The sequence below is a fragment of the Schistocerca americana genome, chromosome 8 (assembly GCF_021461395.2).
Source record: "Schistocerca americana isolate TAMUIC-IGC-003095 chromosome 8, iqSchAmer2.1, whole genome shotgun sequence".
NCBI classification, from domain to species: Eukaryota; Metazoa; Arthropoda; class Insecta; order Orthoptera; family Acrididae; genus Schistocerca; species Schistocerca americana.
In genome coordinates this window covers 69,062,919-69,079,936 of record NC_060126.1, presented here as the reverse complement: position 1 = coordinate 69,079,936, position 17,018 = coordinate 69,062,919, and the positions used below count along the sequence as shown (strand labels likewise).

The window sequence follows — 17,018 nt, the reverse complement described above, 5'->3', positions numbered from 1 at the left end:
ACATGGACAAAAGAAAACTTCGAAATGAGACATGTGATCACCAAAATGGCAGTCCATGGTTTCCATCACCATATTTGCAGCAACATGCCATATCATGAACCAGACACAATGTGTGAGTGTAAGCTGTGTCATCAAATATGCAAATGTTACCATATAGAACTCTGTACCAAAAGGACACAGTCAGTAAGTGACTGCAAATCACAGTATGTAAAATTTCTAATTTCGTGTATTATAATCATTGTACCTTGAACTTGTATGGCTATTTGGCTGCAATAAACTTATTATTAAAGGCAAGCACTGGTTGAGAAGGCAATGCCACAGGGTTGTTGCCTATCCCTGACATTATTCAATCTGTGCATTGAGCAAGCAGTAAAGGAAACCAAAGAAAAGTATAGAGTAAGAATTAAAGTTCAGGAAGAAGAATGAAAGCTTTTAGGTTTGTGAATGACATTGTAGTTCTGTCAGAGATGGTGAAAGACATGGAAGAGCAGTGTTGAATGGAGTGGACCATGTCTTGAAAAGAGGATATAAGATAAATACAAGCAGAAACAAAACAAGGATAATGGCATGTAGTGAAATTAAATCAGATGAGAGAGTTAGATTAGAAAAAGAGAAACTGAAAGTAGTAGATGAGTTTTGTTATTTGAGTAGCAAAATAACTGATGATGGCTGAAGAAGAGACGATATAAAATGCAGACTGGCACTGGCAAGAAAAGTGTTTCTGAAAAAGAGAAAATTGTTAACGTTGAATATAGATATAAGTATTAGGAAGTCTTTCATGAAAATATTTGAATGAAGTGTAGCTCTGTGTGGATGTGAGACATGGACAATAAACAGTTTAGACAAGAAGAGAATAAAAGCTTTTGAGATGTGGTGCTACAGAAGAATGCTGACGATTATATGGGTAGATCACGTAACTAATGAGGAGACAAGAAATTTGTGGCACAACGTGACCAAAAGAAGGGATTGTTTGATAGGACACATTCTGAGACATCAAGGGATCACCACTTTAGTACTGGAGTGAAGTGTGGGGGTATAAAATCCTAGAGGGAGACAAAGAGATGAGTACAGTAAGGAGATTCAGAAGGGTGTCAGCTGCAGTAGTTATTTGTAGTTGAAGAGGTTTGTACAGAATAGTGTAGCATGGAGAGCTGCATCGGACAGGTATTCTGTCTGAAGACCATGACAACAAGTAATTCAGTTTATGTTACTTAAAGATAAGAACATAAAAATTTTGAACTTTGATCTGTTATTGTTGTTTAAATTTCTTTTCCATTAAACATCATCCTTGGGAGGTGAGGTGGTCATGAGGGGAGTTGTTCACACCAGTATACTGTATTTATCTGTTTATAAGACAAGGTTTTTTTTCCCCAAATCCATCTTTCAAAAAATACGGGGTCATCTTATATTCTCAGATTAAACTATTGCTGCTGAGGTCAACATTTTCACACTGTTTAATATATGACTATGGGGTTCAACCTACATTTACAAATAAAGCTTTGGTCATTGAGATTTCGTAGCAAACAATATCTGTATTCTAATAGGCTCGAGATTCCCCAGTATGCCAAAGCGCTTGATACAGTACCAATCTTGCTCGAATGATCACATGATGTGTGACTTGGGGTGCTAGTGCAAAGGCTAGTCAAGAAATTATGAATTAGCCAGTAAAATAGTCTAATGCTCTGCTTTAAAATCGACAGTTTAGTGAATCATGGGAGGAAATAGCATTAAATTCTATCAACTTAAAAAATTTTGTTGTGTTTAAACAGGTTTGCTATAAAAGTTCTTATAGATCTACCGGTACTGTATGCATGAATTTATGCTGCTTTTTAAGTGTAGGTAACATTCAGAGGTGAAAACATTGTCCCTCAAAGTCCATTGCTTGATTCTGAACCACAGTCAATATTTTATTTGGTTCTGAGAAACTGTAATGATTTTCCATGTGGGTCACAAATGAGAAATCTGGTCGCTGTTCATGTGTCAGGATAACGGGAAAAACATTACCAACCTTACAACAGGATGGTGACATTCAGATGAAACGAGAAAGAAAATTAATCCAGAATTCACTGCTCTTTTTTTTTAACAGGCAGCAATTTTTTGCAGGAATAAATTATGGCAGAAAAAACCCATTTTGGAGATAGTAGAGACATATGTCACTAGATTGCAGGACGAGCAAAAGATTGAGAATTGTACTGAATCGTGGTTGATTGCTTCTGTTATTTACATACTAGTTGTTGTTGTTACATATGATCTGCACCCTAAAAGATATTGCCGTCCATGTTTTACTATTGCTCAAGTACAGCACTACAGAATAGTTGGAAGGGGAGCAGTGACACCAGCTTGAGAGAGAAGTTGAATTACGACAAATGTGGGCAATGAGGGTGTTGTGCAGGAAGAAAATTTCGCCGTGCTGCCAAATATGGAATCTACAATGCGTAATGTGGCTTTTTAGGAACATTTATCACATTTAAACTGCATATTGTCAGAATTCATGTGTACTCTGGATTGAATTGACTTTAAAATTGGACAGATGCTTAACAATAGCACGTTTCTTTTTAGCCCTTTTTCCACGTGCCTGTTTTTAGCTGTCTCCTATTCTGTCCATTGAGACTGACATATAGTCATTTAACTCCTCTCTGTGTTCGTGTTCTATAGTTTTGACTTGGGTGCGTTTTTTGTGCCCTAAAGCAAAACAAAACAAACAATCTTAAAACCTCCTTTCCACGCACTGTCCATTTCATTCAACTGCTCTTCCAGGTCCTTTGCTGTCTCTGACAGAATTACATTGTCATCAGCAAACCTCAAAGGTTTTTATTTCTTCTCCATGGGCTTTAATTCCTATTCCAAATTTTTCTTTTGTTTATTTCACTGCTTTCTCAATATACAGATTGAATAACATCGGGGATAGGCTACAACCCTGTCTCACTCCCTTCCCAACCACTGCTTTCCTTTCATGCCCCCCGACTCTTACAACTGTCATCTGGTTTCTGTAAAAATTGTAAATAGCCTTTCGCTCCCTGTATTTCAGCCTTGCCATCTTCAGGATCTGAAAGAGAATATTCCAATCAACATTGTCAAAAGCTTTCTCTAAGCCTACAAATGCTAGAAACATAGGTTTGCCTTTCCTTAATCTATCTTCTAAGATAAGGCGTATGATCAGTATTGCGTCACATGTTCGAACATTACTGCGGAATCCAAACTGATCTTCCCCATGGTCGGCTTCTACACCAGTTTTTCCATTCATCTGTAAAGAATTTGTGTTGGTATTTTGCAACTGTGACTATTAAACTGATGGTTATTTTTTTATATATATATATATATATATATATATATATATATATATATATATATATATATATATATATATATATATATATATATATATATATATATATATAGTCTGGGGGTATTTTGTCTGTCTCATATATCTTGCTCACCAGTCAGGGCTGGCTCTCTCAAGGTTATCAGTAGTTCTAAAGGAATGTGGTAATGTTAATTTGTGATTTAAGTTCAAAAGTTTCATGTGTGAGTTTTGTGACTCATTATTTACACCAGCATCCATTGTTTGAGCAAGTGTAGCAATTGTAGTATCTCTTTCCATGTTCCTTGTATTTCTTCCACTTGTTCCCAGTATGTAAATTATCATCATTCACTGATACAGTGAAAATCATATTTTCCCCTCCTGTCTTTCTCACCCATGAAATAGCGTTTCAACTTGTTGTGACTCTGAATTAATGCTTCTATCACAGTTTGACTTTCTTTCGTCATGCTTCCTTCACTCCATTCTTTGATTGGCTCAGGTATTAATATCTTTCCTCACCAGAAGTCAGTCCCTCCTTCTTTCTCCCCTGCTTACTAAAAATGTTCTGTGCTGGTCTGATTATATGATCACGTTTCTCAATTCTACAATATTGAGCTTTTCGCTTTGTTCGCGAACATTGGTTTGTGTTGCTGCTTTCAAAAGTCTTCTAACATATTTTCATGCTGCCCCTGTTCTACATCTCTTCATGTTTTCCTTTCTAATTATTCTCTTTAAACAATGGAAATTCCATACTGGATTATCAACAATGTAAGGAAAAAGATAGATTACTACGAGGGTTGTTTTTTAAGTAAGGGCCGTTCGTGCGTATAGTCCCGTAGTTCGCGCACGCCGCAACAAGCTACCGCGCCACTTGCCAGCATCCTTCCCGTTCACACTGATGCAAGTTGCAGCTCTGTAGCTGACGTGTACGCATCACTGTGCTACTTTATAATGTTTACGATTATTGAATCGCCCGCCGCGTGTGAGATACGGTCAGTGATACGTTTTTTGACCGCGAGAAGCCTATCAGCTGCAGAAATTCATCGTCAGTTAACAGAAGTTTATGGCTTGAATGCAGTGAGTGAAGGTAAAGTGTGTCAATGGGTTAGAGAGTTTATAAATGGCCGTCAAAACGTCCATGACGAAGAACGCTCAGGCCGGCTCCTCTGTGATCACTGATGATTTGGTGGCTGCAGTCGAAACAAAGATTCGTGATGACAGAAGATTCACAATTTCCACTCTTTCTTTGGAATTTCCACAAGTTTGAAGATCGGTTTTGTACAAAATTGTGTCTGAAAACCTAAACTTTAAGAAACTGTGTTCTCGGTGGGTACCCAGACTCCTCACAGAGGACCACAAAGGGAAGAGATTTGCCACTTCATTGGACTTTCTGATTCGTTACGAGGAAGAAGGGAATGACATGTTGAGTCAAATTGTCACTGGAGATGAAACATGGGTATCCCATATCACTCCCGAAAGCAAACGACAATTGATGGAATGGCGACACACAATCTCACCCGTCAAGGTCAAAGCCAAACAGACGCTGTCAAAGCGCAATATTATGGCTACTGTGTTCTGGGACCGGCGCGGTGTTTTGCTAGTGGACTTTATGCCACGAGGAATGACAGTCAACTCAGATGCCTACTGTGCAACTCTAGCGGCATGCTGACAAAAGGAGTTTTGCTCCTGCACGATAACGCTAGGCCTCACACCTCTCAAAAGACTCGGGATTTGATTGATTCTTTTGGCTGGGAAGTTTTGGACCATGCACCATACAGCCCCGACCTTGCTCCTAGCGAGTTTCACCTTTTCCGGTACCTGAAACACCATCTTGGCGGGCAGCGCTTCAATGACGACGATGAAGTGAAAGCGGCCGTGAACTCTTGGCTGTCGGAGCAGGCTGCCAAATTCTTTGAAGAGGGAATTAAAAACTTTGTTGTACAGTATGACAAGTGCTTAAATAAACAAGGCAACTATGTAGAAAAATAGGTAAAAGTGTGTAGAATCAGAAAATAATTTTTTTTTACAAGAGTATTTGTATCTTTTTTTAAAAATAAAAACGGCCCTTAGTTAAAAAACAACCCTCGTATTTACTGTAAAGATGACACGCTAAGTTGCAGATATCGACAATTAAGGCACTTGCACATTAGCTTTTGACCACAACCTTTGTCATAAAAAGAAACACATTCACATTCAATCACACAAGCAAGCACACCTAACACACGAAATGACCACCATCTGAGGCAGCTTGGACTGGTAAAGAAGTCTGGTCTGAGTTGCTGGAGATGATAGTCATGTGTGTATTAGCTGTGCTTGCTTTTGCGAGTGGATGTGTATGTGTTTCCTTTTCTGATGAAGGCTGTGGCCAAAAACTAATGTGTAAAGCCCTTTTTACATGATTTTCTTGCTTGTCTCAATTGACTACTCGAGACAAGTGCGTCGACTGTGGTGCTCCTGCCTGTCAGCACCAAATTTGCCGGTGTGAGAGATGTCTACTGTGCAGTTTTTCATCTGAGTGGTGAAAGTGAGGCTATGAGGCGCTATTCATGTTACGGGAAAATCAATGTGAATGTAGGAACAGGCAATGACAATAGAGTTTATTAAAGACTAAAGAGGAATTGTTATTGGAAGTTCTTGTCGAAGGTCTTGTGATAAATTGTTCACATTCCTGAGAAGTGAAAGTGTCGGAAAATTGTCATCCAAACATTTCAGAACATAAACATGTATTTGCTGGAGAAAATATATATTTGCAAACACATTAGACAAAATGTAGAACACAGTAAATAGTGCCTTTCTGCTTTGTCCTTTGTAACATGCTTTTTGTGTTAAGTGCCAAATAAGCTTACTATGAAAATTATTTTTCTTGTCCAATAACACTGAGTTTCTCTCTGTTGAAATAAATGCCATTAAAATATGTTTATCTGTTTATGTTCTTGTTTGTGCACAGTGTAGGTTTTTCATCTCTATAAAATGTAAATACTTTTTGCTTTCATATATTCCATCTCTTTTGTTGGAGAAAACTAGTACGAAAAATGCCAAGACCTTGTGCAACCTTTCCAGTGTGTCACAGAAATTAAGTAAACAACATAGTAAATATACAGCATACATGAATGCACAAAATCCATTTCTATAATGGAAGTGAACTAACTCAACCAGAATAGGTCATAACTTCCGATGTTAGCAAATGCCCTCATAATCCCGTGCCACTGTGCATGTGCAGTTTGCAGCATATTTAGTAATTTAGAACTCTACAATCTGTAGCTCATTGACATCATACACACATTTCATCATGGTTGATTGCTGATTTACATGTAGGCACAAAAGCTACACACACTTTGAGTTGTCAGTTTTGAGCTGAAAGTCACTCGTGTGAAGTGGGCTTAAGTGTCTCTTTATTGTACAGAGTGTACATAAAGTCCAGGTACACTTTCAATTATTTATTGCGCAAGAACTAAACATTTTACAGATGTCATACTGCATTTTGAAGAGACTCAAAAGTTTTTATTTTTTATTTTATTTTTATTTTTTTATTTTTCTTACAAACATTCGATATGCGAACCATGAGTGACCCAGCAGATGTCAATACGGTAATCAAATTCTTGCCATACCTGTCTCAGCATGGCATCGTCGACCATGTTAGTTGCTTCCCATATTCTCTCCTCCCGGAGCTGTGCTACGTCATGTGGTAGAGGTGGTACATGCACCAGATCTTTAATGTGTCCCCACAGAAAAGTCACATGGAATGATATCTGGTGATCGGGGAGTCCATTTCATGAAACAGTTGTCTCCTTCTGTAGCACAGCCGATCCATCGATGCGGCAGCGCCGTGTTCAGGTACCCACGAGCTTCACGATGAAAATGCAGTGGAGCCCCATCCTGCTGAAAGATGAACGGATAGCCTGATTGCATGTGAGGCATCAGCCATTGCTGAAAAATGTCCAAGTAGAAATATCCAGTGACAGTTTTCTCAGGGAGAAGAATGGCTCGTATAATTTTCGATGTGACAAGGCACAAAAAACATTTACCTTTAGAGAATCACACTCAAATTTAATGCATTCGTGTGGATGCTTTGTACCTCAGATTCGACAATTATGCCTGCTCACTTCCCATTAGTGAGAAAAGCGGCTTTGTCGCTAAAAATTAGGCAATCAACAATGCCATCACCATCCTCATTCAGTTGTTGCAACTGCAAACAAAACTCAAAATGCTTGTCTTTGTCATCGTCGTTGAGCTTCCGCACTAGCTCCAGCTTGACTAGTTTCATGGGCAGTTTCTGTCGCACGACTTTCCACACTGTCCTTAGAGCCGGTTTGAGTTCACGAGCTGCACGACGCACCGATTTCTTTGGACTCCTTATGAATGTCTCTCATACATGCTCCACATTCACTTCCTTCACACTGGAACATCCGCTTCTCTTTGCTGGGCACAAGCAACCTGTCATAACGAATTTGTTGTGCCAGTGGTAAATGGCCTTCCTTGTTGGTGGCTTGGTTCTAAACATCTGTTGAACAGCTGTAGCACATTTGCTTTTGGAGCTCCAACACACAGAAAGCTCACTCCACACCTGAATTTGCTATGTTTGTGACTAGCGCTGACTATCCACAAATTACCAAACTACACTGTGTGATATCTGTACAATGTTTAGTTCTTGTGCAATAAATAATTCAAAGTGTTCCCAGACTTTATGTACACCCTGTACCTGCCTGCAGCTTAGGGTGTCATCTTTACAGTAAGCAGCAATCTATCTTTCCCTATGTTCTTCATTCTCTTTCAAATCTACCTCTTTTCTTCTTAGTGCATATTGTTAATTACACTGCAACTTCTTTTAAATTCATGCTTCTATCCAGTCTTTTTCAAATTCACACAAATCTTCTTTCACAATTAATTGTGTGGCACTTCACTTTAAAATTGTGCTCCTGTTCATTACCAGTACCTTCATCTTCATTGCTTGTGTAAACGTCAGAATGCAATTAGAGGCTTTCTTCTTCTTCTTCTTCTTCTTTGTGTGTGTGTGTGTGTGTGTGTGTGTGTGTGTGTGTGTGTTTTCTGTAATGTCAGCTGCAGCACTCTCTTCCTTTTTACAATGCTCTACAATGTTGTATATCTCCTCTTGAGTAGAATTCTCATAGACCATTTCTTCACACCTTGCACTAAGTCAAGTAATTCTTCTTGTACTACTCCTGCCTGTTATACTAGAATCCAACTTGTTGTTCTTATAATTGTCATCCTTTTTTACAGTTTTGTCCAGTGTCTATATATTTGTGTGTTTCCTGTCTGTTGTTCTAGAACTTCAATATTTTGACAGTCATGGTTCTGAACATCATAAACCACATTCCCAAATTTATCTCTATTGCTGTGACCTGCTGTTTGTTGAAACATGTTTACAATAAGCATGTGTTCATTTGTTGCGCACTCTTCCTCACCACAAATATTGCCTTCACACTTGTGGGCAGTGGTTTGATGTCTTCATGTGTTACATTTCTCAACCAGCTTCCTGCAACCTGAGCTTATATGGTTACAATCATAGTACTTTCTCATACAGTTTTGGTTCAAGTGCTCAACAATCACATTCCTTTTTGGTGTGTATCTTCACCACAGTGGCTTAGTGGTTGCAAATTTGCTAGTATGCAATTTCTCACCTATTTTAATCCTCTTTTTCTTCTAATATTCCACTGGTAGTTTGTGATCTCCTTGCATTTATTTCATCAAATGTATCCTGTCCTCTTGTTCCGCATAGCAGTTGGGAACTACAAATCCTATTCTCTCAAAATTTCTTGTTGTTTCCTCTTTGTCTGGGTTGCCCCCCAAGTCTCCTATTAGTGTAAAAGGCATAGCTGCAAGATCTGTCCCTTACATCCTCCCACTGCTACACTTGAGTCTTGTCACATGCATTTCCTACCCCCCATGAAATGCAGAGCCACCTGTGAAAGCAGCCATGTGTATTACTAACTTACCTGCAACCTCTGTGCAGCATACTGGGGGACGGCAGCTAGCAAACTGTCTGTTCACACAAAAGGTCACTGCCAAACTGTGACACAGGCAGCTTGACCACCTCATTGCCAAGCATGCTGCACAACACTCCATGCTTGTCTTCACTGACCACTTCATAGTCATCTGGCTTCTTCCCTCCAACACCACCTTTTGTGAATTGTGCAGTTGGGAACTCCTCCTGCAACTTATTGTATAAAGATATGCATGGAAAAATGTGCTAGCCCTCAAACGTAAAAACTGAGAGATAAGTGTTGCCATCTGTATGGGAACTATCAAAACTGACATTGTTCTCACCTTCTGTAGAGTTGTATTTTTCCAAATTTGATGGTTTTTAGGTGACATTTTTGCATTATATTTTAACTCTAGATCTGTTAAAACATTCATTGTACACCTTTTTGTGGTCTTATGTATTGCTGTTCAGTGTTTGTGTTGCAGATGTCACCATGGTAGGGGATCTATGTTACTAAATTTCTGTTCTAAGTTAACACTACATCCATGTTAACTGAATCTTCTGTCGGTTCTTTCTAGAATAACATTATGATAAATGAAAAGCAGTAGTTTGCTTTTGTTCTACAGTATTACTTGTATTGTGTTAATCGGTTTTCGAGTTACAAGGCCATCTTCAGACATTAAATGTGCTTTTCATTTATGAACACTACATTCCTTTGTGGTCCAGATAAACATGCTCCGGAGAGTAGGATGGAAGCGCAGGGTCCTTCCACCGGACTGCGAGAGCATGGACTCCCTGCAATGCTTCCCGCCAAGGCTGATCACTCCTCCATTGCCTCAGAAGGAATTTGGTGGGTACGTCATGCCTGTACCACGTGAAGGTATCGAGATACAGAAGTACCACTATCCCAGTAACTGGTGGAAGGAAGTGTTGCCTAAGAACTGTTAAATATAACCTGGCTAAGGTATGTTTCCACAGTTTATAATAATAATAATAATAATAATAATAACAATAATAATAATAATTATTATTAGTAGTAGTAGTCGTAGTAGTACTTGGCCAAAAATTGTTGTAGCACTTGTCTCAGAGAAGCAAACTTTAAGCAAAGATGAAACACAATGAAAAGTTAGCTAATAATATGTTAATACAGGCTATTACTCATTAATTTCACAAGAATTTATTGAACACTAAGAAGATGAACCCATTGAATTCTCAGTTCTTGCTTGAAATATTATTCAACCATTGTATGAAACTGTTGGGTTTGTCTTTTCTTTCACTGTCTTTTAATTCAGCTGAAGGCTTCCATTAAATTCTGTTCTAATTTCTTCTTTTCATGTATGTGAATTTCACTCTAACAGTTCCATTTATACCCCTAATGTTGCATTGAAACAAGAGCATGGTGGTTTCACATTTAAGTTTACTGTTTTTGATTTCACAGTCACCTTACAATTTCAGATTACAGATTACAGCTTCATCGTTCTTGTATCTGCTATGATGGTGCCTAATGGTTTGGATGTGTTTGTGTCAGAAGCCTGATATATCTCAGGACTGTAAGCAGCACGGTGTGTGTGTGTGTGTGTGTGTGTGTGTGTGTGTGTGTGTGTGTGTGTGTCATACCATCATTTCATTTTTCCTTTTGTTCCATTAGTTATCTCTTCATCAAGGATTGCAAAGTCATGTTGAACAATTTCATAATTGTCAAAGAAGTACCATAAACAGTTTCTTTTCTGTTAACAGCACTGTTCTTATCAGTCTGATTCATCAGACCCTTTGTCTGAGTTTTTCTCATCTTTAATAACTTTTTGAGCTGCATGCATTCCATGGTTATTTTGCTCAATGTCCTGCAATTGTAATTTTAGTCACTTATCACAACATCCAGACCTTGTATTAAAGATTACATCTCTGTTGGCAATGACTTTGTTTTCTTCTTTCACTCAAATTCTGCAACTCTCATTTCTGTCTCGTATTGCAAGATACCCATTTTCTACCTACTTTGAACTGTGATTCAGGCGTAGTCTATATAAATGTTTTGTTCTTGTTATTTTACCCAACTTAAATTTAATAGTTTGCTGATTGACTGTCGTTCTCAGATAAATTCATTTGAACTGAACCTTCTATCTCGGTCATTTGTTACAGAAACAACTGAACATGATATGTTGAGCAAATGCTTCAATCTTGCTCTCTACTTAAACAAATATATAGATATTTACAATTGGAACAGAGTATGTGACACACACACACACACAGTGTGTGTGTGTGTGTGTGTGTGTGTGTGAGAGAGAGAGAGAGGCTTAAGGGAGAAACTGTAAACTCATCACCAATTTTACTTGTTGGTTGATATGTTACATAATAACTTCTGGATGGACATGTTGTTCTTTTTAGGGAGAGACTAAAGTATGTAGTGTTATGTTTTCATGTCATCCTAAACTGTTGGTAAAAATTAAATGATAAATATTGATTTTATTGACAGATACCTGAAAATGCTATTCAAAGAAGCATGTGAGACCAATTTCATAAAAGGAAAAGTGCCATGTGTATAGTAAGTCAGAAAGAGAAAATTGTACGTGTTAATTTGTGTGGGAAGGCAGGTATATACAAAAGTCACTCCAGGAAAATCTTACTCATTAGCAAGACCAAAAGACTAAACAAATATTGGACACATTATTAATTATGATTATTGTTTGAAGTCATGAGAAAGGGAGGACGCAGAAACTGTGTTCTCATTTTTCTATAGAACACTGAGGTGCAAATTGTGTTCTCTAGAAACGTAGGAACACAGTTCCTGCTTCCTCACAATGAGAAACCTAATGAGAAACCTAGATCTTTCCTCCTTTTGAGGTCAGGAGTATATAAAATTAAGTGTCTTGATTGTGACACACTGTATCGGCCAATCCGGGAGGTCCTTTATAGTCTGTTTCAGTGAGCATTTTTAACAAAAAAAGGGCAACTTAAAAAATATTCTCCCTTTGCACAACATTTGAAAACTTTTCACCATCACACACCATCCATAAATGACCTTGATATTTTGCGTGTCGTACAAAAAGGCAAGAAGATGAACACCCTCAAAGAATTTGAAATTTTGAAAAGAGTCTATTTTGAGAGCCCAGGCCTGCTCGACAAACGACTGACCCTTTAAGGCCCCCATAAACGATCAAATGTGTTTGGCAAAATCACTCTTACCTAGCCACAGATGTGCCAAGCAAGTCTGTACACATTCAAACAATGTTTGTCAGTTTAACCTCACTTTGAAGCAGATGATATTCATGTTCATGTATATTTTGAGAGTAGTGCGAATGGCCACAAATGCAGACGAAGTACTGTGGTTAAAGGAGACAGAAAAAATAACTCTGATCCACAGAATGTGTACTCCATGTACATATGCTAAAGGAAATATTACTCCCAGAATGAGTACATCAACTTTCTTTGAATGGACAGTGAAATGTTTTAAAAACTTATTAAATCTGGAACAAACTAGCTTGTCAAGTTATCTCTTACGTAGCTACGGATGTGTCAAACAACCCTGTACATGTACTGAGAAAGCTTGTCAGTTTTTCCTTACTTTCGAAGCAGATTCTTTTCATGTATGCTGTATTTTGGTACTGATAAAGCATTCCTAACTTTGCTTCTGACCCTTTGTTTAAAGAAGAAGAAAACAAGATGCTGGTCCAAGGAATGATTTAGATAATAAATAACTGGAAACCTGTTAATGGAAATGTTGCACTCAGAACCTCATGGTTAGCCCACAGCGTCCATGGAAGAACCGGAGAACTTAGATTTCTTTTATTTCATTACACTCCACTTATATGTCACTGTATATGTAAAATATTGATTTTGTTCCTAACCTCTTCATGCATAATATATGGTTGGGAAAGGTGTGGCACCTGTATCATTTTGGTGATTGTCAGTGCAATTCTTTTTTATACTTGATCATAGTAGTGGAAACTCACGATACAGTGAAATAAATTGTAATACAACAATTTTTCACTAAACAAGCATGGTGAAACATAGACACAAACAACGTACACAGTATGGTCAAACTTTTCATCAATCAAAATTTCTCACAAACGCATCAAACATGATCTATGCTTGACAAACATGTCAAACTGCACTGTTCACAGTCAGATATTTGACAAGCATAGTCAAGTTTGACAAAATGTTTGATCTTTTATGGGGGGCCTTTATAACCTGGGTTACTTTAAGGCCATGATGTTACTTTTTAAATAAATGTCTTTGCACACTTGGCTTTGGTTTATACATTGGTATGGTTTAGTTGTGCTTCCTTATTTTTATATTATTTAATTGATCTAAGTATATCATTATTCTGTAAACACATTCTCTGTTTTCCTGTCTGGCAGGACCACCTACTATGGTGTCTTTCACTTTGATTCATAGCTCTGTAGTAAGAGCTGTAAATGTGTGTCATAGGGATGATGTATACACCTGACCTATGTTGTAAACATGTGCTGCGTTGTGTTAAGAGTGGATATGCTTAACACAGGTAACATGTGACTCTTGTATGATTTTAGTCTTTATATTGCTCACAACTCTGTGAACAAAGGTATCTTAGCCCTCAGTAGTTGTTCCTTTATCTCCAACCTTACTTATGTGGTTCCTTACGTTTGGTCCGCTTACCACCCTTCGCTTTGAAACATATTCTTATTTATTTCCATAGATAGATGTGTTGCATATGTTTTATTTGACAGTGTCCCATTTTTGGTCATTGCGGGATGTTCTGTACTATTGCCAGTAATTCTAAAGTGTTTTTACCCGGTGGATGTGTCCTGTAAATTTTATTGGACGATGAGCCATTTCTGGTGACTGCACAACTTTCTGTACGCTTGCCAGTGGTCCTAGAGTGTTTTTATATGCTGAGTATGTCTTTGATTTTGCTCTTTTCACAACTCAGGCCAATGTTTCCCTGTTGCTTTATTTAACTGACAATGTAACTTTCCGTAGACATGTTGGAACACGTGAGGCAATACTAACCTTACGACTTATCTTAGAAGAAAGATTAAGAAAAGGCAAACCTACGTTTCTAGCATTTTTAGACTTAGAGAAAGCTTTTGACAATGTTAACTGGAATACTCTCTTTCAAATTCTGAGGGTGGCAGGGGTAAAATACAGGGAGCGAAAGGCTATTTACAATTTGTACAGAAACCAGGTGGCAGTTATAAGAGTCGAGGGGCATGAAAGGGAAGCAGTGGTTGGGAAATGAGTGAGACAGGGTTGTAGCCTCTCTGCGATGTTATTCAATCTGTATATTGAGCAAGCAGTAAAGGAAACAAAAGAAAAATTTGGAGTAGGTATTAAAATTCATGGAAAAGAAGTAAAAACTTTGAGGTTCGCCGATGACATTGTAATTCTGTCAGAGACAGCAAAGGACTTGGAAGAGCAGTTGAACGGAATGGACAGTGTCTTGAAAGGAGGATATAAGATGAACATCAACAATAGCAAAACGAGGATAATGGAATGTAGTCAAATTAAATCGGGTGATGCTGAGGGAATTAAATTAGGAAATGAGACACTTAAAGTAGTAAAGGAGTTTTGCTATTTAGGGAGTAAAATAACTGATGATGGTCGAAGTAGAGAGGATATAAAATGTAGACTGGCAATGGCAAGGAAATCGTTTCTGAAGAAGAGAAATTTGTTAACGTCGAGTATAGATTTAAATGTCAGGAAGTCGTTTCTGAAAGTATTTGTATGGAGTGTAGCCATGTATGGAAGTGAAACATGGACGATAACTAGTTTGGACAAGAAGAGAATAGAAGCTTTTGAAATGTGGTGCTACAGAAGAATGCTGAAGATAAGGTGGGTAGATCACGTAACTAATGAGGAGGTATTGAATAGGATTGGGGAGAAAAGAAGTTTGTGGCACAACTTGACTAGAAGAAGGGATCGGTTGGTAGGACATGTTTTGAGGCATCAAGGGATCACAAATTTAGCATTAGAGGGCAGCGTGGAGGGTAAAAATCGTAGAGGGAGACCAAGAGATGAATATACTAAGCAGATTCAGAAGGATGTAGGTTGCAGTAGGTACTGGGAGATGAAGAAGCTTGCACAGGATAGAGTAGCATGGAGAGCTGCATCAAACCAGTCTCAGGACTGAAGACCACAACAACAACAACAACAACATGTAACTTTATAGCTAATTCCTGGCTGAGGAACTTGTTTTTCCCCCAGATATCTGATGATGCCCCTGTGGTAGTGACACACATTGCAAATTAAATAAATAAAAAACCATTACGCGACTGAGACTGCCTATTCTTTCTTGATTTTCTTAGTAGCTGGTGAGTCTTTTGGGTTGTATGCTCATGATCCATGAAACGTTGTAGTTCGTAAAATTTTGTCCAGAGCCGCATTGAACATCTTCAGAGATCCTCCTGGTTCTGTCATCAAGATGTGGTTGAACCAGGAGCACCTGTGAAGATTTCTGCCACAGCTATGGACAAAATGTCATGGACCGTGAGCATACAACTTGGAAGCTTCACCAACTATTACTGTATTTACATCTTGTAGTGGTGTCTTGAAATTTAAGGAACTTTCAGATATTATGAGTTTTGATTATATCTGAGATAATTCTTGATCTTTGTTGAAGCATTTTTCTGATAAGCTTTATTGCAGTGAAATTGTTTTATTTATTTCAGAAAGCTTCCTTCATTAAAAAAGAAATTGTCAGGTCAGTGCAATGTGCCACTGACTTAAGAGGGAGATAAGACAGGAAGAGTGCACAACCAGAAGTCTGATAGAAATGCATTATCTCAAAGATGAGGTACTTCTAAAATTGAGGTTTTTCAGAAGTACTCCCCATTGTGGAATGTGAAAGTGTAACTGAGTATAAAGAAGGAAAAGTGTTTAGATTCTGTTGTTATGTTGCCAGTAACTGACAGTTGTTTCAAAATTATCATCAAATCAGTTAAAAAAAAAATAGTGTGAATTAATCTGTGTAAAGCACAGTGTGTTACAATAGGAATGTTACATTCCTGTATTACTGCATTTTGCATTTAACATAGTTTGAATGAGATAGAGCAGACATCTTATACATACTGATCGTATTGTGTTAACTTTAATATTTATGCTTGCCATTTACTTCATGCATAGTTCATTTCCATTGATGATTGTGGCATATTTTTATATCATAAGTAACAGGACTTTCAACTTTCTGATTGTACACCTTGAACACCTCTTTTTTTGTGATAATTAATTAAAGTTCCACACCTTGTCAGTTTGTTTACTCATTGTACTGAATTGAAAAAGGGGCCATTTTATGTCATATATCTATTATAGATGCTTTAATTAGCAAAATAGAAGTTTAATATAAGAGAACGTTGATATTGTAATAATAGAAGAAGAAATTGTAAAGTGGGAAACAGTTCAAACTTGATGCTCATTGTAAGTTGCATCATCAGTGTTGTTTATCTATTGCCACACATCCTGCTGTCAGTGTTTCTATATCAAGACAACAATAAATAAGCTTTGTATTGTCAATTATGTGTGATACCAGATTGTGATTTCTGTTTTTCATGTTTATGAAAAATATAACATTGTGAACATTCTTGTTATGAAGGTGATCATTCATCAATCACAAGATATTCGGCCTGGATGTGCAGGCCTAGGAGCATTATTGCTCTCTTTTTCTTTTGGTGCAAATTGATTTCCTATCACTGTGGCACAATTATTGTCTTAATGTGTTCCATTCAATCTGTTACGGTCATATTCTCTTTTTCCTTGAGACACCCAGCACAAACTTTTAGCCATGATTGACTGTGTATGTTTGCA

The 17,018-nt window shown here is 37.8% G+C and overlaps 1 protein-coding gene across 4 annotated transcripts in view; it reads left to right on the top strand.

Moving 5' to 3' along the window:
• LOC124545253 overlaps positions 1-16,673 on the top strand; it is a 61,197-nt gene extending 44,524 nt beyond the window's left edge. For all 4 annotated transcript variants that reach the window (XM_047124126.1, XM_047124128.1, XM_047124125.1 and 1 more), the window contains 2 exons: positions 9,969-10,206; positions 15,887-16,673. In XM_047124126.1, coding sequence (XP_046980082.1) covers positions 9,969-10,190 — 222 coding nt within the window. In that variant the 3' untranslated portion in view covers positions 10,191-10,206; positions 15,887-16,673. The remainder of the gene's footprint in view (positions 1-9,968; positions 10,207-15,886) is intronic.
• Positions 16,674-17,018: the final 345 nt, after the last annotated feature.